General features: G+C 32.1%; 1 protein-coding gene across 6 annotated transcripts in view; it reads left to right on the top strand.

The window, feature by feature from the left end:
- Positions 1 to 21,344, top strand: part of LOC148614908 (four-jointed box protein 1-like) — a 34,676-nt gene extending 13,332 nt beyond the window's left edge. Inside the window, exons 2-4 of one of the 6 annotated variants that reach the window (XM_088589418.1) lie at positions 5,928 to 6,027; positions 19,143 to 19,182; positions 19,643 to 21,344. In XM_088589418.1, coding sequence (XP_088445544.1) covers positions 19,724 to 21,136 — 1,413 coding nt within the window. In that variant the 5' untranslated portion in view covers positions 5,928 to 6,027; positions 19,143 to 19,182; positions 19,643 to 19,723 and the 3' untranslated portion in view covers positions 21,137 to 21,344. Of the gene's footprint in view, positions 1 to 5,927; positions 6,028 to 10,561; positions 10,720 to 19,142 lie in introns of those variants that run through there. The other 5 variants (XM_088589420.1, XM_088589415.1, XM_088589419.1 and 2 more) reach the window with 5 other exon arrangements.
- Positions 21,345 to 26,296: the final 4,952 nt, after the last annotated feature.

Here is a 26,296-nt window from a genome sequence, read left to right on the forward strand (position 1 = left end):
TCTGTCATGTTATGGAACTACCAACGCCTTTTATCATTTTATTACTTTAAAACATTTCTTTGTATGGCAGACTTTATGTTAATTTTGTTTTTCGTGTGACCATCATCTTTCCAATGCTATGGAACTACCAACGCCTTTTATCATTTTATTACTTTAAAACATTTCTTTTTATGGCAGGCTTTATGTTAATTTTGTAATTCGTGTGACCATCATCTTTCCATAACAAGGTTGTTCAGTTCATTTTTGTTTCCATATTACTTTGTCTGTAACAACCTTTAATGTACATTTTGTCTTCGTGTGACCAGTTTCGGTACATCACACACAAGCAAGGTTGTTTAGTTCACATAATTTTTCGTATAATATTTATTATGATGCACTTGACTTTTGATGTTTACAATAATTTACGACATACATTTTGTAATAGTGTCCAGATTGACATAAGCAAAGTAGTTAAACAATTTTAATGTACTAAAAAAACGTTAAAGAAATTGTTTTTGACAAAATAATTCATTTAAAATAATCAAGTAGACCTATGAGCTTCTACATATGATTGTCTAACATATAAGTTTTAGTTTGACGTATCAAAGGTCTTTCAAATAAAATGCCAATTCATTCATCGTAGTTTTAAATATTGGTTCCTTTTATTTTACTTGCAAGTTCAACCAATTATCCAAATACATGTACAATTGTAGTTGATTTGAGGAAATGTTATGCAGATTTAAGTATGAATATACATTTAGAACTTTTTAACCTTTTACTGAACGAAAAATGTTTTTTTCCAACTCACAGACCTAACTAATTTAATAGAACTTGGAGAAATTCACTTCTTTGAATTCACCTAGAGATATTACTACAAGCAACCTTATTTGTCATTGCTAAATATCAATTGTTTGTTACAGAATATAAATATTTCATGAGATTAATTACTGGAATTTCTGTAGGTTATAAATGAACTAAATAGATTGTTTTTGTCCATATATAGACAAAAAAGACAGGGGCAAGCAAGACCGTAAATTGATATTACATGTTCAAAATTTTATTCGTAAGTTTTAACATATATGAGTGTAAAACACCAGCAGCGTTGTAGTGTGTCTGTTTACTAATTTAAACTCAAGCAAGTCCTGGAAACACGATTTTAGTGATGGCATGGTCGTGGCAACTCGATATACCTAATATGTGATATCACTTTTAGACAAGTAATTATATGGTATTTGGATTACTAATAATTATTCATTTTGATTTTTATTCTGTTGACAAAGTGGTATAATAATTTTATGTCTTCTTGTCTGTATGGTATTATTGAATTTTAAGGCAAAAAACAGAGAAGTTGTGACTATATCTGTTATAAGAACTAATAACCCGTAGAGATTGATCAATCACAGTGATGATGTTTCCGTCTTTAGTACAGTGTCTCACGTTTTATTGCAGCAAGTCTAATCCATCAGATGATATGTACTTTTTTATTTTGATTGATGTTTTGGTCAATCAAGGATAGAGCTGGGAACGACATTCTGGTTTCCCCTCAATAAATATATGGTCTTCTAAATTTGGGATTATTCATTTTAAACACAATTAAAATTGTTTTATCCTGAAATAATCGCAAATTTATGTAACACTTCACTACAGTTACGTAGATTAAGTTGTTGTCAATGTGCGTCTGTAATTTGATAACATTAACTTAGATCTTCAAATATATGATATTACTACCACGTATTTCTTCATTTTGTTTCTATTTCATTGGTAGCTTATCTATAGAATAAACCCTGTTGTATCTCCTTTCCTTATCAATGTAAGATCGTCATAATGGAAATACACTTTTTTATCCAAATTCAATGTGTGACATATGTCAGACTGCCTCTGAAACAACTCTAAGATACTAAAATGTACTTAGTGTGTCAATTTGTGAAAAGAATGTAATGTTTAGACGTCTTTATTATTTTCCTAATGACTATTTTAGTAGCTGTCAGAATGTTTTTACAAGTATTTCATTATCATCGTCCCTTGAGTACATTTTAAGGCTCTAATCATTGTAATCATTGTGTTTTCCTTACAATCAATAATTTCTGCACTACAACTGCAGAAAGTAAACATTCATATAAAGTTTTAAAATTTCTCTGTAAGGCTTCCTTTGTTAGTTTTTCTGATTTTGTAGACGCTTTACAAGTTTGCTTAATCTATATGGGAAGAACTGGTAATAAGTTAATAGTGAATTCTTAGTGGGAGTAATATGGCCTCAATTATTTTATAGAATTGTCATAAGGAATTGGTGTTTACTTTTGAGGAAAGGTATGATTTCCTTTACAATCTATTGTAGTAGACGTACGGGGCGCATTAATGCACCAAATGACATTTCACTCAATAAAGGATCCGCGCTAAGTAAATAATCCCCCAATAAAGTTTTTAATGTTGTCTTTTAAAATAACAAAACTGTTTTTATTTGAGAACCATTGAATTTACAAGTATGTAGCATTTGTAAAGTATGAATGAATAATAATAGACAGTTTTGAAAGGATCAAATTTCGCTTACGCACTGTCCAGGCTAATAATAATGTATACAAAAAAAAACAAGGTAAAATTTTAATCTAAAATAATTTTCGACAAAACATATTTAAATAATGTGCATTAAGCAAATAAATGAGTAACAGGAGGTTAATTTATTCCTACGGATGTCATTGTACGAGTATACAATACGAAATAATATACTTTTAATTGATTTACCATAACCATTATTTTTTTCTATAAGTGTCAAATCATTATTGCCCAGGCTACCCAGATGGTCGGTTAATATAGTCTTAATATTTCATTTGTAACGTCTATGAAAACGTGAATGTGGACAACAAATTCAATTGTGGAAATCTGAACTTGGTGAAAACATTTCTATTTCCATGTATTACTATTTGTTGTAACTATAAATTACTTCTATAGGAAATGACAATATGAAGGAAAAAATGATTAAGCAGTGGTCGTTTTCCTCATTCGTATCGTCCTACTATAACTGAAAGGAAACGAATGACGTTTTAGCAAGAAAAAAAAAAGAACTTATATCATCTTTGTCGTAGCATTAATCTATTGAAATTGGTAACGAGAGTACAAGCACTTTGTGTCTCTTTTCACTTCGAAATATTTCGAAATGAATACTTTTGTATATTTCTACACTAATTTACATAAAAGTATTTTATAACATAAATGGATGACATTTAAGCTACTTATCATCCTTCCAAGTCAGGGTTTTTAGTCCACCCTCGCTCCCTCCAACCCCTGACATCACTCATTCATATTTAGCGGGTAACGTCCAGCCAATTCCGATTGGTTGCTTCTCAGGGTGCGAAGCACCAATGAAAATCGAATTAACATAAAATGTCTCAGGAAAGGTAAACAATTATACGAGGTGATGGACCGATATAGTAACTGGAAGTTATATGATGTCACAAATAATGCAATATGAGCAAAAAAGATATATGCAGATTCTGTTTAGAGTCTTTACTGAAAAAAAAAATGATGTTATGTGTAGCCATTTTGTAGGTTATATCAAAGAGTTTCTATTACGAGTGATTTGATTGGATTTTGGATCCGGGTTAAATTTAAGTAACTCACTAGATGGCGCTGAACGATACCCGCTAAATATGAATGAGTGATGTCAGGGGTTTGAGGGAGGGAGGGTGGATTCAAAACCCTGACTTGGGAGAATGGCTACTTATTGGCTCTATTTTGTTCCTACGTGGTACTGTAGATACACGTATCATAGGTTTGTCCCTTATCTGTACTCCGTACTGGAGAAGCTGTTTGATATAACTATCCTCCACAAACACAAAAAATCTTTTTATTTTCGGTCAAATTGTGTAGACAGTGGATGGACCTAGTATAATGAATCAACTTCAATATGCTTAAAACATTTCTTGATAAAAAAAAACAGTATTTTGCTTTTAGCAACCTGACTGTTAACACCCAGTCTGTTCTTGCATCTCTTACATTAGTTCTTTTGTGTTTATTTACATAACTTTTACTTTTTTGATCCCACATTCGCCCATTTTTTAAAAAAAAACACGAAAAAATGTTAAAGATTCATGTTCATTCCCCATGTGCACAAAATACATATCAATACATCAGTATTTTTTTTTTAAAGTGAGGAAACTAATCTTGTCTGAAAATGTAATATATATGCTTGGCCGAATAAAGACCTTGTCAGAGAAAGAGGAACATTGATTTCCCATGTTGTAGGCGACATCATGACTTGTCGCTGCTTCCTGTACATTTGTATGTTCAATGGGCCACAAAATTGTACTAACCTACCTTAAACTTCATCATTTAAATCAAGGGAAAAAATAAAAGCAAGGGAATCAGGATTCGAATGTACTAAATACGGCAAAAAAAAAAAATACACACACAAAGACCAACAGGAACAAAAATCAAAACAACAGACACAAAAAAGCAGTGGTAAATGAGCAACCCAGAACCTTAGGGCATGGACCGGTAGGATACGCATCCTCTGGTCTAAAACTGTTGGTTTTTATGTTAACTGTTCAATTGTAGAAATCATTTATTAGACATTCTCACATTTGTCAAACAAACACGATTGAAACATTGCTAATCTACAACTCGACATAACTTTATTGGAACTTATTGCAGAAATATTCACATTTTACATTCTCAAACTTTCATAACATTAAATTTTCTGTAGTTTTAATGTCAAATATCATCGCTATTATGCATGTACAAAATACCAAAATGTATTTACCAAATGTTGATGAGATTTTAACTTGTTTATTTGGAATGGTGTGCAGTCTTTTACATAATTCTAACGACTGTATAATGACATTTTAACATTACATTATAATTGAAAAATCAAAGGAATCAAATACTTTCATATCAAACAAATATTCAAAAATACATCTCTAAAAATGAATTTATACACAAATAAGATGACAAATTTCTATACAAATTGTTCACTGTCCATACAACTTTAATGAATTTCCAACAGGTTTTAGCGAATTATATACCACATATATCGATTCAACTTCTTTTGATGTCTTATTCTCAAAGAGATCGAATTTTAAAGTCCACTGAATTTTTCCATCTAATGAATATTCCTTATACTTTGTGTAATGTGGAAAAGGGGCGTACGTTTGCTAGGTTGATGGTCAATTGACTACTATTCAAAGCTTACCATAATACACTTGTACCAATTTGACACTCAACATCAGGAAAGAAGGCTCATTCCACGTTTTATGGACAGATATTAACATGTTTGGAATCGATAATTTATTCAAAATAGTTTTTGAAATCTACATTTTATCCAACGTACAGATGTTGCCCTCGTGTAATAAAACTCTTCATGTTTTATTTAAGCGGAAATCCAATTTTGCGGTGTTTTGAATTCAAGTAAAGCTAGGAATTAATTGAAGGACAAGTATACGTACCTTTATAGGCAACCAAGCCTTATTAAATGAACCTTGCTTTTTATCAAACGATAAGCTGGATCAGATATAATTATCACTAGTTCTTATGTGTATCTAACTTGTAATTTTGCAAGCCTCATAGGATTCATGCCATTCATCTCCGAATTTCATTTCTGACCACAAACATTACAACACTACCTTTGGTTTAACCCCTACCATAATGGCATGTTAAATGTGGTCACATGTATTTAGACTGGGGCTCATTAAAATACTTTTGGACAAACAATTATTATGATTTTGGTTTATCCTCTAGGTAATTATGTTATTTTCATGTGATAATTTATTTATGTTGACAAAACCCAATAAAATGTTGCCAAAATGCATTGAATATCTATGTCAATCTGGTAAATAACACAGAATTGATCAAATAGGTTCAGGCTCGAATGACAACCTTGAAAAAAAATATGTTTGCAAATTTTCCTCGGTACTGATTTACCATTTTGTTGTAATTTTTTTTAATTCTATTTACAGATAAGTACTTGACGAAAATCCCTTGTATGCAAACACGAAACTTGGTCTTTCAATAGTTACTGTGAGAACTGTCTATATATTGACTGTCAAGCTATAACTGGTAGGTTTAATATGTTGAGAATTTTCTTTTGGGAAACTAAAATCATTGTATTCAAAGTGTTAATAATATGTCAATCAAGTTATGTAATATTTATTTGGTTTAAAAGGGCCATTGTGTCAATCCTTTGTTTTTGACACATCTTCTTAAAAAAGTAAGACTTCTTCTTGAAGCGATGGTTCTGTCTTACGTCAGTGTACATTTTTTAAAACTAATTAGCTCGCGAATCTTGGCCATTAAACGTGAAAATATGTGCATTTTCTTTTGTTACGATGCGTTGAGGAAAGTTGTTTTTATCTTTTGGTTCGAGAACTTCAAACAACTAAATAAATATTGGAATTGCATACATATGTGCGTTGCTAAATAAATTTGATATCTTAATATTTTGATCTTGAGAAACTTAAATGTTTCATGCAGCGTTGAAACATAAAAGGAAATACCAAACGCATCACAAAACAGCCGACCACTGCAGACGATCATTTTAAGTGGCGCGTGATCCCGTTTTGATTCGAATTCTAAATTTCAAAGGAACAGACATCAGATTGATAGTGGAACCCGAACTACGGTGTTGTCAAAGGCAACGTCAAATGGACATTTTATTTTCACATCAGTTTTGTGCAGTTCAAATTTTATCGTTGATAAGAATTTGATTAATGCTTGAATGTTCAGAAATCAGCAGTAGTTTGCATAATTATTTCTACTCAAACAGAATTTATCTTTTCAAGATGAATACAAATCGACTTCGCGCAGAGCATAAAAAGGACATATATATCAGTAGCACAAAAGCTTGAGATAGTTATAGTAGCAGGTAGCTAAGGTCCGCCATATTGTTCAGCGCAACAGAATTATTTATGCCACACCTGGTTAAAATTACGTGGGTCTTAATTCATTCCTGGTCCTCTTCAAGTCAAATGCTTGATTTTCCCAAAACTATGTTTCATCCTCATATTTATAGCTTGTGAGACGAGGTTTGTCCTATTTGTTTTTATTTCTTGTCTTGTTTTTTTTTAAGAAAGCAAACAGAATATTGTTCCTGGTGGTATAATAGATTACTCAGGTTTCATTTATAGAAACCTTTTCTCCCAAATACTCGACACCAAGACATTTACTTTCCCTTCCTTGTGATGTCATAAGTCATCAGGTGGTTTCATGACGTGACAAATTTTGCACAAACCATGCAATAAAAATTATACTCGGGGATTACAGAAATGGTTTTGTTGGGGTTTTTAAAAACATAACTGTATAGAATTTATCCAAAACAAGGGCATTAAAAGCCAGTTTCTTTAAAGAGATTGGTACATTTGTATTGTGTTCCACGTCCTAAGGGCTATATCAGTTACACGATTTTATTGCTTTGCACCAAAGGATGGGGAACACGAGGAAACAAAGGGATTATCATAGAGTCCCTGCTGCAATATTAATTATATTTTTAATGCCATGTTTATGCATTTCCAAATTTTATGTCTATTTAGTCAGTGCTACTTATTTTGTCGAGAATGGCGACGGTGCAATTTCCGGGCTATCTGTATACAATCGAGAATTTTTTTTGGTAAAAATAATACGGAATAAATTCCCGGGTGAACAATTTGAGACTGAAGAACGTGAAGGATTGTCTCGTTTTAGAAATATTTTGTTTCAGTAGATGCTTCATCTTATATTTTTGATTTTACATTTTTGGTGCGGTATGAGGTTGAAACATCACTCGTGCAAAAGAAAAGATTGTGATTTACTTCCAGTATAATCTTTTTATTCTCCTCACATTGATATTGTATGAAACTTATAAGTGTTAGCTTTTTTGTTCATGTTGATAAATAAGAAACTTAGGAGTTGATTTTCTAACTTAGTAAATTATTCTAAAAACAGAGTAGTTGTCTTCCATCTTAATGTAAAAAAGGAACGAATATGTATGTTTGAGTTAAAATTCAATTTGAACAAAAAATGTTTGGTTTAAGTGGAATGTAAACTGTTCATACATCTATGTACAGCATGTTTTCGCTATATAGACCGACATCTTAGTTACCTTAAAGAGGAAATTCGTTACAAAGCATGACTGATATGTCATAGTAAATAATTTGTCTAGAAATCAAATATGACTATCAAACTATTATCGATGATTTGAAGCCTACGACAAAAACTGAATCCCATATTGACGTGTCTGATATTTGTGGACCATGATTTATGTATAAATTATCAATATTTAGTAATATGATTCAGCACTATATAGTAAAAAAATACTCTGATAAGAGGTAAACATGAAATTGTCCATATGCTTCCATCCAGTAAGAGATCTAGATTTAAAAGTTGAAAAAAAAAGAATTTTCCGTAAATTTAGTGAGATTTATCAGCTACGTGTGTGTATTACCTAAATTGTGATTGGTTAAATGATAGTTACGTTGTGTTCATACATATTACTGTGTATACATGACTTTCTTAAAGCTATTTTCCCGCTATATAAGTTAAAAACAAGTGCTTATTTATAAAACAAACAAGTTTTGGTTGTAATCAAGAAACTAATGTCGAAATTGGCGGAAAAGTATAGAAATGGTCATTTGAAATTTTAAATGAATTGACTGGTCGACTTTGATGATTGAATTCGAAACTGTTTGTGATTTTTCAATGAAACTAGGCAAAGTGTATAAAAAATTAAATACAACAAGGCGAAGCCAAACCCTGGCACAAACAACCTTAGTTAAGTTGACCTGGTCCTTTCTGACCCGGAACTATTGCTTGTTGTGTATTTGCATCAATCCCTCCCCCTTGTTTAATGTTACGTTATGTAACTCCACAGCCCATAAAATTAGGTATAGTAATTGAAAATCCGAGATAAAGATGGGTTGAGTAACATAAATCACTGGACTATAAGACAGGGCCTATTATTTCTGTCGGTGGGTATACCATTACATACAAACTTTGATGATACCCTATACTGGGGTTATAAAATCCGGAACAATGCCGGGACAGGACTTTCTTTGTTGAGTTAATTATATTATACTTGTTTCGCACCTATCAAAATAACACTTAGCTTTTTGTTATCGGCGTTTTTCTATCTAATAAGGTTAAATTTTTGTCAAGTCAAGTTTGTAGTTTTATTTTGAATTGATCAGTATTATAAAATATTATCCCATTTTATAGCTTTCTTACACGAATAACCCTTAAAATATAAGTTTATTACACAGCTGGTTTACAAAATATACAAATGAATTTTTATATATTTTTGAAAAAAAAAATCAATCATAAAATCTTTTTTTTATTGTTTTTAAAACAAAACTACTTGGACTGTTTTTTTTTCCTTCAATTTTTTTTTTTCGTGTTGATTCGTTTTTTTTTTCTTCTTCGGTATAATACCAAGTAAGGAGGCAGATGTTGCTTTCATTTTCTAACCGGCAGCATCTACCCTGTCGACGCACGCTATAACAAATATACGTTTTTGTTTACTTGTTAGCGGGATTGGCTACATGTAAAGTACCAATTGTGCAACCATAGTACTTAATTGTAACTGCACATAGACATTCGAGAATTATAATCCGATTAAGGCTCCAAAGATGCATGTTCTCAAAGGAGCTAAGGCATGGTGCATGACGACGAAAGATCACCGTCGATGATAAAATATGTTTACAATAAAAATGAATTATAAATTGGACTAAAGGTTAAGTTCGACTCCTCTATATAGCTCGACATTGTTATAATTCAGTCTTGTCAGACAGTAAAACTATACTTTTGGTGATACAGAAGAACCTAATTCTTGTTTAGTGCACTTCAACAATAGTGTCAAAATCTACAAAATCTGCATATTTTTACATTTTTTTTTCTCTGCACAATTATTTTGCTTTTGTAAGTTGTACTTTTTGGGATGTCATTAAATGTGGAAGATTTGTATGCAGTTTGTTTATCCAAATTCTATATACTTATCAATTGCAACCTGAAGCACAAAATCTTAACAATACATTTGCTTGAAACTATAGTCTATGCCTCTTATTTCATATTGCATGCTGCTTTCTAATCCTAAATCAACTGAATTGTGTGGTTATTAAAATTTCACAAGAAGATGGCAATTCTGGAATAATAAAATGGATGTAAAATGATTCCACTGACATAACAAATCTTCATAATTTGCATTGGGACCTTTCATTCTTCTTTTAAAGCAGGTGTCGGATGATTTAAATTTAATGTAAAAAATGTATTGTACCCCTTTAAATTGCTCACACAACGTCGGGAATAGAAATTGGTATTAAGTAACCCGAACTCACTCTAAAGTTATCGTATATAAAATGTTTTTATTCAGCTTTTATATCAGTTGATCGGCGTCGCAATTTAAACATGATACGGAAGATATGCTGACATAATAGAACCTGTGGGACGTTTCTAAAGAACATAGATGCGGTCTTCCCAGGGATTCTTTTTGGTTTTTGGTGATACTTGACCCACGGTGATACCCGTATGTTCGTCTGAATTGCGTGCTCTACAACGACTATTGTCCGCTTCAGTGATGAAGTCTGATATCAATGACACATAAAATTCACATCTCGAATCAAAAACTACAAGCTAAGCCACGTGGAACGAGGGTACAATAGAGTTTGGGGAATATTGTTATGGTATTAAACGCTATTAAAGTCCACCCTGAATATATTTACGTGTATTAAGGTCTTGGTTAGTGGTCGAATTATTAGTACGCTGGAGGGCTCAGGTCATCATAAGGTAGGCAGATGGATACAATATTTAATTTACATTGTCTGTTCGTCTTTTACAGTTTTTTTTTAATGGCGAATGAATTCATTGGTTCATGAATACTTTTTTTTTAGCTTGTAGACTATTTGTCGCAGTATAATGTCTCACAATTTCTTGATTTTTAAATTTATACTATAGATTTATGCATTTCCTATTTAGCTAGTGGTGATTGCAAAATACTGTTCTCAATTACAATTAACGTGCGTTTGCGTAAGTATATAAATATGTTTGGCTTCACCATATTCAAGTCCTGTTTTCGTAATATTAAAAAATACCTGCAACAAAGACCACAGAAATGGAACTCGGTATTCTCGAGCAGTTTTGATTCGTTGACAAAATGAGAAAATTGGCGAGTCTATCTGTATAACACTATCAAGTATCGCGGGAGTTTGTGGCGCTTATTTATGTGTTCCATTCAACTTGTGAATATTCGTTACCTTGGTTATATCTTCGTTGCCAGCTTCATTTAGTTTATTTTTTGTCCCTGGTGTAGTTTTCTTATTTCAACATTAAATTTTAAGAATCTCAAATCAAATGGTTATGTTTTAAACAACAATGTATAATGATGGCAATTCGCATTTTCAACGATTTAACCCTCCGTTTTGAGGTATTATATATTAAATATGTTTATATCAAATATGTTTATATCAATTTTTTCGAAGATTTATCTCCTCCATTTGGCAGTATGATTTAAAATGTTCCGAATGTCTTCTTCAGTTTGAATTTAAATTTGTTTCATTTAAAATCTTATTTATTATCTTGATCAAGCACTAATGGCCTTTAATATAGTCTCAATCATAGGCTGATAACAATCGTAATTTATCGGAAACTGCAAGATATTTCACGTTAAAGTTAGTTTTATCTAGATTATCTCTCGATAAAAGTCTGCCAACATTTAAAAGAATATCCGGAACAATTGATCATATCTATCAAAAATCGTGCATTTCTGGCATGTTTTTTTCTTCGAAGTTTGAATTAAAAAAGGGTGATCATTAAAATTAGTAAATGCTTATGAGAAAATTCATACGTACACGTAGTTTACTTGTTTGAACTAATTCTCCACAAGTCTGAGTACTTGCGAAAATTTATTACAAAATTTATTTGAAGTTGAAATAATAACAGGTGTGGAAAGAAACAGTGTAAATGATTTCCCCCTGTAACCAAACAGTAAACGCTTGGTCAGAATTTGCATAATTCATTCAATTGTCTGGATCGTTAGTGATTGAATTAGCGATGTCAAATGTGAATTCTATGACTGGTCAGCTAATAAATGAATAAATGATAAGTACATTATACGTACAATGTCTAATGATTCTTAAATAAGCTTAATAGGGGATTGTTCTGGACAGGGGATGGAAACGTCATCGCAGATGTTGATTTTCATTTATACTTTTATTCTATTATTTTTCATTGTTTTCGCTTTTGAATAAGCTGTGTTAAAGGGATTGTTTGCAGCATACGGTGTATATCCCTTAATAAGGTAAAATAAGATAAAAAGCTTACATTGTACTTCAGCTAATGACCACTGACAAATGAATGCGGCAAAACGCGATAACGACAGTGTTGACCTTTTGAGAACCAAACAATCGTATCATAGCCCTGTAGGATTCAAGTTAATATGGCAGAGATTGTACAAATCTGGGATAATTAGAAGAATAAGTTCAGGTCTTTGAGGGAAGGAACATCCCAGTGATAATTAGATATGGCAATTTCTTTTGTCTGGGCGGGTTTTAAATTGCTCTCGTGCTGGCGCGGGTTTTGTTCGTTTCGTTGTGTCGCCTGATTATACGAATTGCCAGGGAAAATAAATGTTAAAGCAGTTTATTAAATGGTCATTTAAAGAGTTTGTCCATCAAGCTATGAGAATGGTCATAATGGTTGAGTGACTGATACTAGATGGGGAATGACCCGGTCATTCAAAGAAACCAGACACTGCTTTGAACACTATTTGTAGCACAAAAAGTCGCGCAGATTCACTGTCAATTCGCGTAAATCACCTTCACCTTAACCTAACTAATGGCTTCATCTTGTTTTTACCGAAAACTTAACCAGGAGATCAGGAGATACGTTTTCAGAAGAAAATTGCTTTTTGTTGTGTCAGATCTTTGTCTCAAACACTTTGTAATGATTTAATTTAATGAAAATGATATTATGAAAAGGGGTAGAAAGGCTTTCTTACGACCAGTTTTGAAAACGGAAGTCATAAATTGTCGAAAAAAAGTCACAACATTAGTGACAGAAGACATAATTTCAATTGCTATTTAATAAATGGTGTTCTGAATTTAAATAAAACCTACAAATTAAATATTATGTATGAAGACTTGCTTAAGGCTTAACTATACATCAGAAAAACACGAATTTATTCCTCATGTTGTGTAAAAAATGTAATTTAATAAAATACCAATTTATTGAATCTCGGTATTCGGAAAGGTGATCTGCTGTATGTATGAGAAATACCTGATCATCAATCAAAATTTGTCTTCATTTTTTTTGACAAGATAAAATATCTTAAATATGTGACTATTTCCTTTCTTACGTAACGGTTTGTCACCAATCTACCATTTGAAATTAATCAAAATGGCTGACTGGCTGTAATTAAGCAATGATGTTGTAAAAAAATTGTTCATTTAAATCTTCGCGAAAGTGGACTATTTTTGCAATCTGAATGGATATAAAGAAATAGCAGTTACAGTAAGGAAGTTTAGTTCTAATATTATTGTACTTAAGTATATACCAATTTAAAAATTCACTGATGCGTCAACTGTTTTATCCATTTATTTTTGTTTGCAGTTTGTTCCATTTCTTCGGCTTTTGACTCACGAGAAAAGCTACAAAAAACATTGTCCGTTTATCAAATGGACAGTCGCAATTAAATGACACCCTCTAAACTGGGTTTACATTTCAAAAGTTCATTGTCTCCGTCATGGGCATACATGTAAGACAGTTAGCCAGCGTGTCCGTTAAGTAATTAAGTGCTCATATTCTCCTTTTTGCCAGTATGTGCAGTATTTTAAGCTTCATTTTTTTTCAGTGTATGGACATGTACTGAATATCTACTGGCATGTCAGAACAACTTGCCCTAATAATTTTTGGTTCTGTTTGTTGAATGACATGTATCCCTTAATTAGTTTTATGTAAATATTTTACGATGTTTGCACCTGTCTAGTGATATATATTAAACAATGGACGTGTAAAAGTAATTTGTCTGGGCTTCAGGTCCTCTTATTTATATGTACCTGTAGGGAAAAATACTTTTCTTACATCAGATTACAATATACGCCGAGATATTGCTTAAAAATACCGTATTGTCTCTAGCTATATTTTGCATATTATATGCAAAGCTTGTGCATGATCAAAGGACTATCTAAATGGCCCTTAGCTTCGTACAAATGTACGTTGAATGTGAGGAAAATCCTTTCGTTCACAGAAGTACTGTTTTACATAAGAGTATGGCAGAGGTTTAATGGATATCTCGTGAAATTTTGTTGATGACAAGATTTAACAATCGAAAATATTGTTGCCAGATTTGGTATAAAAGTGACACTGTATTACATATTTATCATAGAAATACATATATATTCGATTCCAAAGTTATGCTCATATTTTTTCAAGTTTCCGTAGAACTTTTCCTAAATTATCCATGTTCTTCCAAATTTATCACCTGCTTCATTATAAAAATGATAATCTAACTGTTTCCGGGATTTATTGAGATTGTTATTTTTTTTTTCGTCTATGAAGAAATAACTTCAGTCACGTGATGCATGCTAAAATGTTATTTTCAAGTGTGCACCACGCGTATTGAGGTTATTTCAAATAGACCGAAAAAAAATACAGTCATTCCTTATATTTAAATTTAGTATCAAATTCAGCGAGTAAATCATATAAAAATGTTGATGATCACATTCACATTGTTAAATTTGGTCTATAAGATGATGGACATTTTTTTTATTCAATCAGAAATCGTGTTTCTTTTGCAAACTTTACCAACAGATCTGTGGTATAATTAAATACAAAATCTGCTAAAATATTGTGATGTTGCTTTTTCAAAAATACTTTTTTAAGTTTTCTTTTACTTACCTGCTTCACTGTAAAATATTATTTTCAGATGATTGACGATATTTTTCACTGTTGTTATTCTATTTCAAGTGCCATTGCACTCTTAAAATTGTACACAAATCTGTCGAAAATTAAAAATATTGTGAAGTTAATTTTTATTTTGATAGACAAGAGCATGCTCTGAGGCAAATAAACCAACACAATTATCATATGGCACTTGAAATTAATTACAAAATGGGTATAAAAATACATGTATGTAATTTATCAACCGTTTAGTCTTAAAACTTAACTTTTATATAAGGTTTTTATATCTTAAGGCTGTTCTCGTTAAAACTTTAAGGACTGCAGCATGATTCAGAGTCTCGATACGAACAGCTTGGTTTCTAAAATTATTTTCACTATTTTTTGATTCATTGCCGATGGTTAAAGTATACACATGTATTGCATTCGTCACTTGTAATATTTCAGCATCGAAAAGTTTTGTCTGCATTAAACCAGTTTAAGAGATTATGATTTATATCTTACAGTGGATAAGGCTAAAGTAAGCAGGGTAATATGTTTTCTTACAAAGCATGGTGAGTCGTATGTAACGAGTACCACTGTTTTTTTCCCCCTCAAATTAATTGTGTTCCTATAATTTGCAACCAAAGGCTACCTTTAGTCCCAATGGTATTAAGCAATAATTTTAATTCAAATACTAGAATTTTCATTTTTTTTCTTCTAAAATTATGTTTTTCTTATAATCCGTAACTTATTTAACACATACCGTGTTTGGTGGTAATGTTATAAGTTCATTTCAAATAGAAGAATACTGATATTTTTCGTTGTCACAAAGGAAACCCTTCAGCTTTAAAGTGATAAAGAAGTCAGTACATATAGTTGCATGGATATTTTATGTGACACCAAAGAATTTTAATAATTAGAATCCAGTGCAGTAGAACAATCAACTATTGTTTCAATGCGGGAAAATCAAGATTAACAGAGCTTTGAATGGAGATATCACTGTTAAAATAACTCCTATTTTAAAAGCATCATTTTCATGTTTAATTAGGTTTGAGGTTTTCAGACAAATTCAGTGACCGACTAGTTGTACTTGATACACGTTTACACTGAACAATCTTTAGAGTGACGAGAATGTAAATATTTCTAGATAGCAGCCACTTGATCAAATAGAACGAAACACATCGAAAACAAAAAGTTCAATTGTAATGTTAATAGTGTTGGTCGCTGTATGTTTTGGACTTTATCTATTGGTTCATGCCGTCTGTACTTTGGTAAATGAATTTGAATTTTAATTACAAATATTCAAGCTTTCTTTGTATCAACATTAGACGATCTGTTTGTGTTCTGAATGTTTGTCATTGTTTTCTTCTTTCGGTAAGCTTCTCTCTTTTGAAACATTTGTCTGTATTCGAGTGTACAGAAAATACAGCAAAGTATTTTATTTACGTCCGTTACTTTACTAGATCTAGAACATACATGTTCTTCCAATTTGGATGGGAGTATGTACAATATACAAACGCTCAAGTCATCTTTATTCTGAAGCAATTAACACCATCAAGTCTGTATGCTAGAGGCCTATTAAGGGTGATAACCAGAGTCAGTCCTATCTATTTCTACTAACTATGCTGTGGCTTTGACGAAAGGCTTTCTCTATTGTACATAGTCTCCGCGTGGATGCTTCTATGCATGATTATTTAATGCACTGTTATATTATGTTTACTCTGATAGTTGGGTGGTGTCTCTCTCACGAAATTAACAATAACAAAAACTAAATGTTTCGTGATATACAATAATGATGCCATTGATACTGTCATGTCAGATTATTAGAATGTGAAAGAAAAGACGACAAGGCTTTTTTATCAGACGTCTTTAATTTCATGTTCGTGTAATTTTATTTGTAAGTCATCCTCCGACTACACCTGAAGGAACTATGAAAATAAACCAAGTTAAATGTGTTGTTCTTACATTAAAATGTCATATCGTAAATTCAGTCCAAATACATTTTAAAAATTTATATAAATTCATAAAATTTAAAGTATTTTTTAAAACCTAACACTTATACATTGTCCAGCGTTTTGTTTGTTTATCAGTGATGAAATATGAGCAGGTTCCTCAGAATTTTAATGGGTGACTGAAGCCGTTCACCCGAAATAACCTTTCGTGAAATAAAATTTCTCCTAAATTTATCTTTACAAAAGACTTGATATCAAATGAAAACAAGTGATCCTATTACCACCATTTTCATCATATTACCTCATACAATATAGGTGTGCTACGCGATTTTTCTTGAGGATGGACATTTTACATTCAATGTGTTCAGAAACTAGGTAAACCGGTTTCCATTCCTATTTCCATTTTTAATGACTACACTTAGGTCATTTCTGAAAATTTGGTCTCATTTTGTTGAAATAAAGCTGTTTTGAGGCAGTCCGCAGAGAAATTTCTAGTGTTCTGTCATAAAAAGGTGCATATTTTTGAAATCCTTGGTGAGTGGAGGTTCAAGTCATTTATAAGTAATTTAGTGATTATTGTTATAAAATCCAGTAGCCATGGTAATATCCTGAAAAAAATATTACTGAGTTTTAGTACAAATCAGGGGTGCCTTTCCAAAACTAACAGCCAAATACTATGTTTTATAAAAGATCAGGCACTTAGACACTACCACAGGATGAAGGCATGCATGGCGTAGGTGGAAAAAGTATAAAAATAATAAGTCCCTTTTCGTTTCATTCTCTCATAATTTTAGTTCCAAAAGTTCGTGCGAAATAACATATTTTGAAAATCAGCCATCTGATGCTGAGGCGAGAACCTAATACTGCAGGGGACTGAAACGTTCCGGATACATTATTCATTTAAAGTACACGTGTTTACCATTACATATATTATATCTGTCTATGTATAAATGCTGAACTACATTTAAACAATATATCCACCAAATTTCAACTTTTAAGTTTTACAAAATTTGACGGGGGTAACTTGGTGTGATAAACAGTGCGCCTTAATGTAATTGTATAGTGCACCCTAAACACTATTCGAAAGTTCTGATAAGAAAATTGCTAGTGTGTTGAGTTTGCACATGTTTATGTAGGCCTTTCACGGTCGGAAATGTTAGGAAACACCAAACCCTAAGCGCACTTATAATCTAGTGTAGTCCACAATTAAAGTGTTCACTTTCATGAAATGATATTTTACTAGTTTCATAGCTTAAGGTATGTTTAAAAGATTTGTCTCCACAAAGACAAGATTTAGAATTTAATTCCTAAATATTTAGTAAGTAAAATCACAATTTATTGACACAAGCCTTAAGTGGACAAATATGGTAAACAATTGAGACCTCCAAATAGTACGAATAAGTGTTGATTTAACGGTGGGCTTTTGTTTATTTAGAGCTATAATTTAGCACTTGTTAAATCTATTTGATAGGATTAAAGTCGCATTAAAGATGACATTTAAACATAACTTTTTAGCCAAACAAAGTTTTCTTCGAATGTGACTTTGTTCTTGTTCCAATATTATTTGTATTTTTAACGTATACGACAACTTTGTGTTATAATGGGAGCTTTTTGGAACTGATTTAGCTTGAAGATTTCTTTCTGTTTGTATTAATTCAATTCTTTTCTCGAAGACGTGGAAAATTATCAAATCGAATCATATGCATCGGTAGTAATTACATAACAGCCTGGGCATGATATTCCTAAACTAGTTCTTCAAGGTTTTTTTTTTTTTTTTTGTTTTTTTGTTTTTTGTTGTTTTTTGTTTTTTTTTTTGTTTTTAGCTGTTAGCGCTATATAAACTGACCCTATCAATGCTATGTAGTCTCTGTTCTCGTTAATTACTACATATTTTCATACAATAAAACATACCTCTATAAAGCATTATGTATGAGCTACCTGTAAGTTTCTCATCAATTATGAATAGGTATGGTAATGATTGACAACCAACAATGAGGTCTTCCCGCAGGGATGAATTTTCAGATCGCATTGTTATTTTTACATAACACATAAATTCACAGTATGTAATTTTCCAATTGGCCGGACCAATTTGCGCCGACTTGTTTTCCTTTTGTCCTTCCTTCCAACCTGTCTACACCAAACAGCATGATGTTGGGGCTACGAATCGAAAATAATAAGACAGGATCGATATTTACATGGACATTTGTTTCATGCTTTTTATCACAGACATGCGCAGTGTGAATGTTGACGCATTAGCACCTTAAAGGTTATTATTAAATATCCAAATCCGACATGAAAAGAAGTAGTACTGATTTAGATTCGTATGGAGTTTAACTATAATAATTACAATACATTAAACTGTAAAAATATTTTTACTTGCAGTTTTCATGTGGATAAAGACAAGAGAAGAAATGGTTTGAAGGTGAGAGGAAATTCTGACATAGTTTTTGACAGGTGACAACAGAAACGGTGATCATTCGGTCAAACGAATATGTAGTTTGTCACACAGAATGTTTGGCACTCATTAAGAACGTTAATTAGGGAATTATTTCTTTAACATGTGACCAACTCCTACGGACCAAGTGCGAAAAACATCTGAGAAAGTTTGACATATATAAGATCGCTTGGAATTTTCGAACTCACTATTTCAAGAAATACTAGTAAATACTACATTAACTTAAATAGGGTACAAGGAACAGTGAATGACGACCATGCATATTCAAAAAATATCTATACATGAATACATTTCATGCATTAAATACTAGTAACAAAATAACAAATTCGGGATTTCTGTATATGTAGTTGTACTGAACTGAATGGACGATTATTTTGTCTGCATAATCTACAAGATTGAAGTCATATAGTACTCTGATATTTTATAGAAGATATTTAGTTGTTGACCAAGACTTTTAGAACTACAAAGAAACAGTACCAATGTCTGACTAAGGATTTGTGCACGTGTTATGAGGAAAGCAATTATCTGGACAATGACCTGGCTAGCATTTACTGTGGGTGTTTTTGTTGGCCTTTTAATTCAGCTTCCCGTCATTTCATTACCAACAAATGACCCCCGCAATGGACTTATTTTAAATTTAGAACTACAACAAGCACAACTATTGAAAGATGGACAAAGTGAATTGGCATTGAAAAAAATTCCTAGTACACTGGATGACAAAGGAGAAAGTTTAGATCAGTTTCAACCTGCCGGCTATAGAAAACAGCTTTCGGTTGATAATCCTCTAAGAAGCTTGAAACCTTCTCAACACAGTGTTGTATTCTCAAAGAACAATGGAAGTTCGGATTATTTAGTTCATAATACACTTCAGAACGATCGAATTGTACATAGTTATGAAGATCAAAAACAATTTAAAGACTCTTTACACCGTGATGGATTAGCCAAGGATACGCAAGTCAAAATTACGAATGCTGACCAAAATAAACCAGGAACAGTTTCTGGGATATACTGGACAAATGATGCTGAAAACATGTGTCCTGGGGGGTTTCCCATGCAAAAACACTTAGATTGGAAGGACAAAGTGAAGTCCGTGAAAATCGTCAAAATAAGTGAAGGCTGTGGAAGGATGCAAAACCGGATGTTGACATTTCGCGACGCCAGCAAAGCATGTGCCCGTTATCGTCTAAATACAGACCAAATGCAAGGCGAAATATATTCATACTATCTCAGCAAATTACTGAAAATATCGAATGTTCCACCATCAACATTGAAACTTTTAGACTCTAATAGTGATCAGTGGTTGTCAGTAAGGCCCGATATTGCAAATGCTCAATGGCCGGATGACAAAGTTATAATTATGACTGAGTGGATTAATAGTCTAAAACCGTCTTTCATACCTCTCGAATTCCGTGGGGAGGACAAAACTTTATACCCGAGCCAGGAACTCGGAAAGAAATCCAAAGAAACAATTTGTGATCTGTTGCAATGGTCGGATTTAATTATTTTCGATTATTTGACAGCTAATTTAGACAGGGTAGTTAATAATATGTTTAACAAACAATGGAATGATCAAATGATGAACAGTCCCGCTCATAACCTGGAAAGAAGCACTTCGGGAGCTCTTATATTTCTTGACAATGAGTCTGGTCTTTTCCATGGGTATAGACTGCTAGATAAATATTCTTCATATCATAAAACATTATTAAACTCGCTGTGTGTATTTAGAAACTCCACAGCGTCTGAGATAGAGAGGTTGCATTTCTCTAGTAGTATAGGAGACGAACTCCATAGTTTATTTGTGACGAACGAGCCATATCACAGATATATTCCAAAAATTCCACGCAAAAATATTCAGATTTTGCAGCAACGAATAAATGATGTTTATAATCAAATTAAGCAATGTCGGACTAAATATTTGTGAGCTTTATTGCATTTACTTTTCATAGTTCTTGCCAGAATAATTTTGTTCATTGTTGTTTTTCGCCCTTCAAAAGGGACTTTGTTTTTGTATAACTGTTTGTTTGTTACTCGCTAAATGTGCTACATTTTTCATTTATAATATTTAATATTTTCATAACAGTTCCATCAATTCAACTTACATGAGTATTAAATTTATTTTTATATAAAAACTTCCTGTTTATTTTTTATTTTACCATGACGTAAAATGTAAACACAATTAAGAAGTATTTGTACAGTGAAACTTGTCTAAACCGAATCCTGAATAAACACTATACCTGTCTAAACCGAATCTTGAATAAACCCTAAACATGTCTAAACCGAATCCTGAATAATTCAAAAACCCGCCTAAACTAGACTCTATATTAGTTTAAATGTTCAAACTGTGGTAAACCAAACACCTGGTTTTACCGAACCGATCTTAATCCAAAAGGAGTTTGGTTTTGAATGTATCTATATGTCTTATTTACAGATGGTTGACACTAGAAAAGTTTCAAATATAAATGATAATAAAATGATTGTTTTCCAGAAGTAATTCAGTTAACAATTTCAACAACATCTATACAAGAAAACTTAATTATTTCCTTATTTTTTAATTAAATTTGAAGTTTAAAGGTGTAGTGTTGAATTTCATATTAAAAATGCATGTTGCGTGAACGATTTACATTTTAATCCAAATTTTAGATTCCATGTCATTAGTTTTACAAGTATTTTGTAGAATGTTTTATGAAGTTATTTTTCTATGAAGCTAGTCTGACATGAGTTACAAATTTATCCCGGTGTGTTATACATGCATGCAGGTGTGGGGAATCACTCATGACACTTCCAAGGAACCATTTATTTTACACATTTAAAATCCATTCATTAGATTTGTAAACATCCACACCACAATTTAAAAAGATGTTTATCACCTACATCATTGACATGAAACCTACGTGGGAAATACATTTAAGAATCGCCATTCTTACCAAATAATAAGAGCAGTGAAATCGGTACCAAAGAATAAAAAAAAATTACCCTTATATCCACAGATCATATTTTTTCAAACACTCGTTCATTTCTAGAATTGCAGTCTTTTATTTATGACCCTTTTTTCGTCGTTTTTCACCATGCAGAAATCACTCGGTATCAAACCTTAAAAAAGAGGTGACAAAAAATCCGACTGGAGGTCGTTACTGCAACCCAGAGAGGTTCTGTTATGAACATGTGTAAAAGTACTATATATCAATCTATGAAAATGATTATACATGCAAAAATGAAAGAAATTTCATAATAATAAATTAAAAATCTCTGAACAAAAAACTTAAGACAAAAGTCAGAAGCTTCACAATATACATTTTTACATACAAAATCATTTCCTGAATAAAATATATATTTCCATAATTCCCGACCAGAACAATCATATTCAAAATAACATATGCCAAAATCATAGACTTAGACAAGAAAATGAAGACAGAAAACCCACAAGAAGTATCAAGTTAAAAGAGCATCTATAACTAGTTCTGAGACCTAAAAACAGAACACTGTACAGTTCTGGTCTGTGTTTGCTGGACAAAACATTAATTCGACAAACTTTACAAATAAAAAGAAAACCAAGCCAAGTTTGTTCACATCACATCATTAGATAGCATGTATCTGTTATATTTGTTCCAGGACTGTTTGGTTTGTGTTAGTCCTATTACAAATAAGTGAAAAAAAATACATGCACTAATTGTAACCTAAACGAATTCCGGTCGGGTAACGTACCATTTGAACCAATAATAATAACATTAAATTATAAAACGACTAATAAATTAATAATTAGAGGATAGGTGTTATTTTCTAATGATATTCATGTCTTTTTAAAACCGTTCGGGTACATCAATACTGCACAGAATCTATAGTGTCGGTAACATGGTGGAAAACTACTCTTGTATTAAGAAAGCATCTTAGTCAGTGTGGTTTAAAAATAGCTCAAGTCCTAAGCATGACAATAAAGCTTCATAGACCTAAACTTCATAATTTGTATGGATTATTTCAGATTGGTTTAGTACACATGGACCTTTACTGTTTCTGTCGTATATTCGTTTTCCCATCATCCACGTGACACTTTAAGGACTGCGTGTCTGTCAAAATATCGTCATGGAATCTGGATCGTGGACAGAAGTTGTTCCAGCTATACAATACACTTGCCAAGTTATACACAAACGATTCCTAAATCCAATTTAACTGTACAGAGTCGTACGAAAATAAATATCTAATAATGATGTGTATTTTTTTCAATCTATATTTATATTTTGAACAAAGAAAAAAAACATGAAAAAAAAAAAAAAACAAAAACAAACAAACAAAAGTTTGGAAAATGATTATATCAAAGAACCTTCCTGCATGACCTAAAAAATCTGCATACTTGTATCACATATATTATTGTTCATGGATCGAATTTATCTATTCGATACAGTCAACGTACGGAAGGAAGGCTCGAACTTTAAACCGATGAAAACCCAGTAATTTCCGAAAGGAAAAGGTTTGTCAATACTAAATATTATATGGCCTTCAGTGAATACATAAAATATTTTAAAATCAATTAAGGGTTATTAAACACTTTTTGAAGATATTTGAAGTGATGCTATTTGAAGCGGAGAGAGTTGTGCTTTATTTTGAGATGAACCGTTAAATCGCGTGAATGGGACTTCTTGTTCAAAAGGTGTCGTCGGGTGTTTTCAGTGAAAGAAGAGAAAGTGGATTTAAACACCCAAGATTTTTATCTATTTTACAATTTTGTAAGTTCTTTGAAATTAACCTAGGTTGTCTTTAGTTGTGATTAAAGATAGTCATTTTATGAGTAATTTTGTAATATTAAACACTTTAAGGCCTGCTGTTAAAATCTGAAGGTGTTGATCATGTGGTTACAATTGTAAAGAATTAAAATATGTTTAACAGAAGTGCCAAACTGTAGAAAATTAGGTTCTAATTGGCAGAATAAGTTAACATCAGAGTTATAACTCCCTGGTAGAAAATTAGGTTTTAATTGGCAGAATAAGTTAACATCAGAGTTATAACTCCCTTGAAACATAGATCGGTGCTTATTATATTATCGGTAAAACTGTGATCTACACCGCCATTGCACAAACGACAGGTGGTCCACACATACATACACACACAATGATAAACTTTGACAAAAAATCTGAAATTAGTAGATAAATAAGAGCAGCAACCGGTCCGAAATATGACGGAGTCACTAGCACCTAAACGTTATACATGTATCATAAGTTGACACTTCAGGCAGAGATATTCATTAAAGACAAGCCTACGTTCTAATGCTGGCGTGAAGGCGATACCGTCTATCTATTTTCCCCAGTATTTTATACACAAGTATCTCCGTCCTATTTATTGTGTCTGCTTGTTTAAGTGATATTCATTGTTCATGCAGCGTCAACTTCGTCAACATGTTTCTAATATTTTATAACTTAGGATTTTGTCTAATGGACAGCAGTCTACAAAATGTAGGTAGCACCATTCTTCAATGAGTTGGAATTTTAAATAAATACACACTTCAGAAAGGGATAGTTAATATGTGAATTAATTTAAATCTACAATGGAATGTCAGCTTTCTTTAAAACGTATTAAGTATCATTTTACCAAGTTTAGTTACAAGACGCTGATTTAAGGGATATAATCCGCTAATGAAGTATTTAATTGTAGCTAATTATAAATTATGAAAACCGTGATTGATTTGAAATCCGAAACTGTCATTTTCAAACAAAACTAAAGGATTAGAAATGACACGTGTCACATTATTTATAATTGTTCGCTAATAACTCTATTCTTTTCTATATTAATTTAAAAAATATCATTTTAGATTAAATTTCTAGTTTAGAAAATCAATTAAAAAAAGAAAATTTATCATAAACATCATTTAGATATCATTAGATATGAGGAATTGCGCATGTATGGTGTTTTTAAAATGATGTGTTTAAAAAAATACAGCTTTTAAGAAAACAATTAGCTATGCTATCTTTTACAAATTACAAAAATACCAATTTATATATTTCAAATTTTGATATGCTTCACAGGTGTATCAATGAGTAACCTCTCATCAACAGCACTGCAACAATAAAAATGAAACATAAGAACAGCTGTGCATGCAAAACATTGGGACATCAAGATGTTTATTACACACCAGTACTATAGAGACAAGAAATTAATACGCATGAATTGCGTCAATAGACATCCAAAATACTTTGATTGAAAAAAATATCCAAAATGCAAGTAGGATTTCAGTTAAAGAAGGTTCGACATAACATAGTGCCGTCTCAATCCCTCACTTATTTCACGTCCATGTTACAGTGCCGCCCAATCCCTCATTTATTTTACGTCCATGGTACAGTGCCGACTCAACCCCTCATTTATTTACGACCACGGTACCGTGCCGTCCCAATCCCTCATTTATTTTACGTCCATGGTACAGTGCCGTTTCAACCCCTCATTCATCTTACATCCTTGGTACAAAATCAAACAGTGCGACTTATGAACGAATTTATTTATTTGGAAAAACAAGTCCCCTCACAAAAAAAAAGAGATGAAAAGAAAACACAGATTCCAAATACGTTAAGAAAATAAAGTCCCAAACATGAAGTATATACATGCCTTGATTGAAGTAAAAAGGGGGGAGTTGAAACAAAAAATCTATCAATTCTAAAACTTCAATGACCCAAAATGGTAATTGTCGAGAAGTTTTTTTTCCCGCGCGGGTGGCAACAGACTCATCAAATGACTTCAGTCTCGAACTTCGATCTTAACTGAAAAAAAAAACATATAACAGTATAATAAATGAATAATATACTTACTAAAGAGAACTAAAATGTCCGGGAGAACGAAGAACAAATTATCGATAGAAATTTCTATTATAATGGTTAACAGGAAGTTAGACAACTACACTCCAAAGCCGAAGCCATACAGCACTTTTAAGCCGAAGACGAAGTCAGACAACACTCCTAAGCCGAAGACGAAGCCAGACAACACTCTTAAGCCGAAGACGAAGTCAGACAACACTCCTAAGGCAAAGACGAAGTCAGACAACACTCCTAAGGCAAAGACGAAAATGAAGTCAAAAGAACTGTCGTAGTGAGGCAGAAACAGCATA

The sequence above is a fragment of the Perna viridis genome, chromosome 6 (assembly GCF_037379345.1).
Source record: "Perna viridis isolate PV_CMFRI_1.1 ecotype Kerala chromosome 6, ASM3737934v1, whole genome shotgun sequence".
Taxonomy (NCBI): Eukaryota; Metazoa; Mollusca; class Bivalvia; order Mytilida; family Mytilidae; genus Perna; species Perna viridis.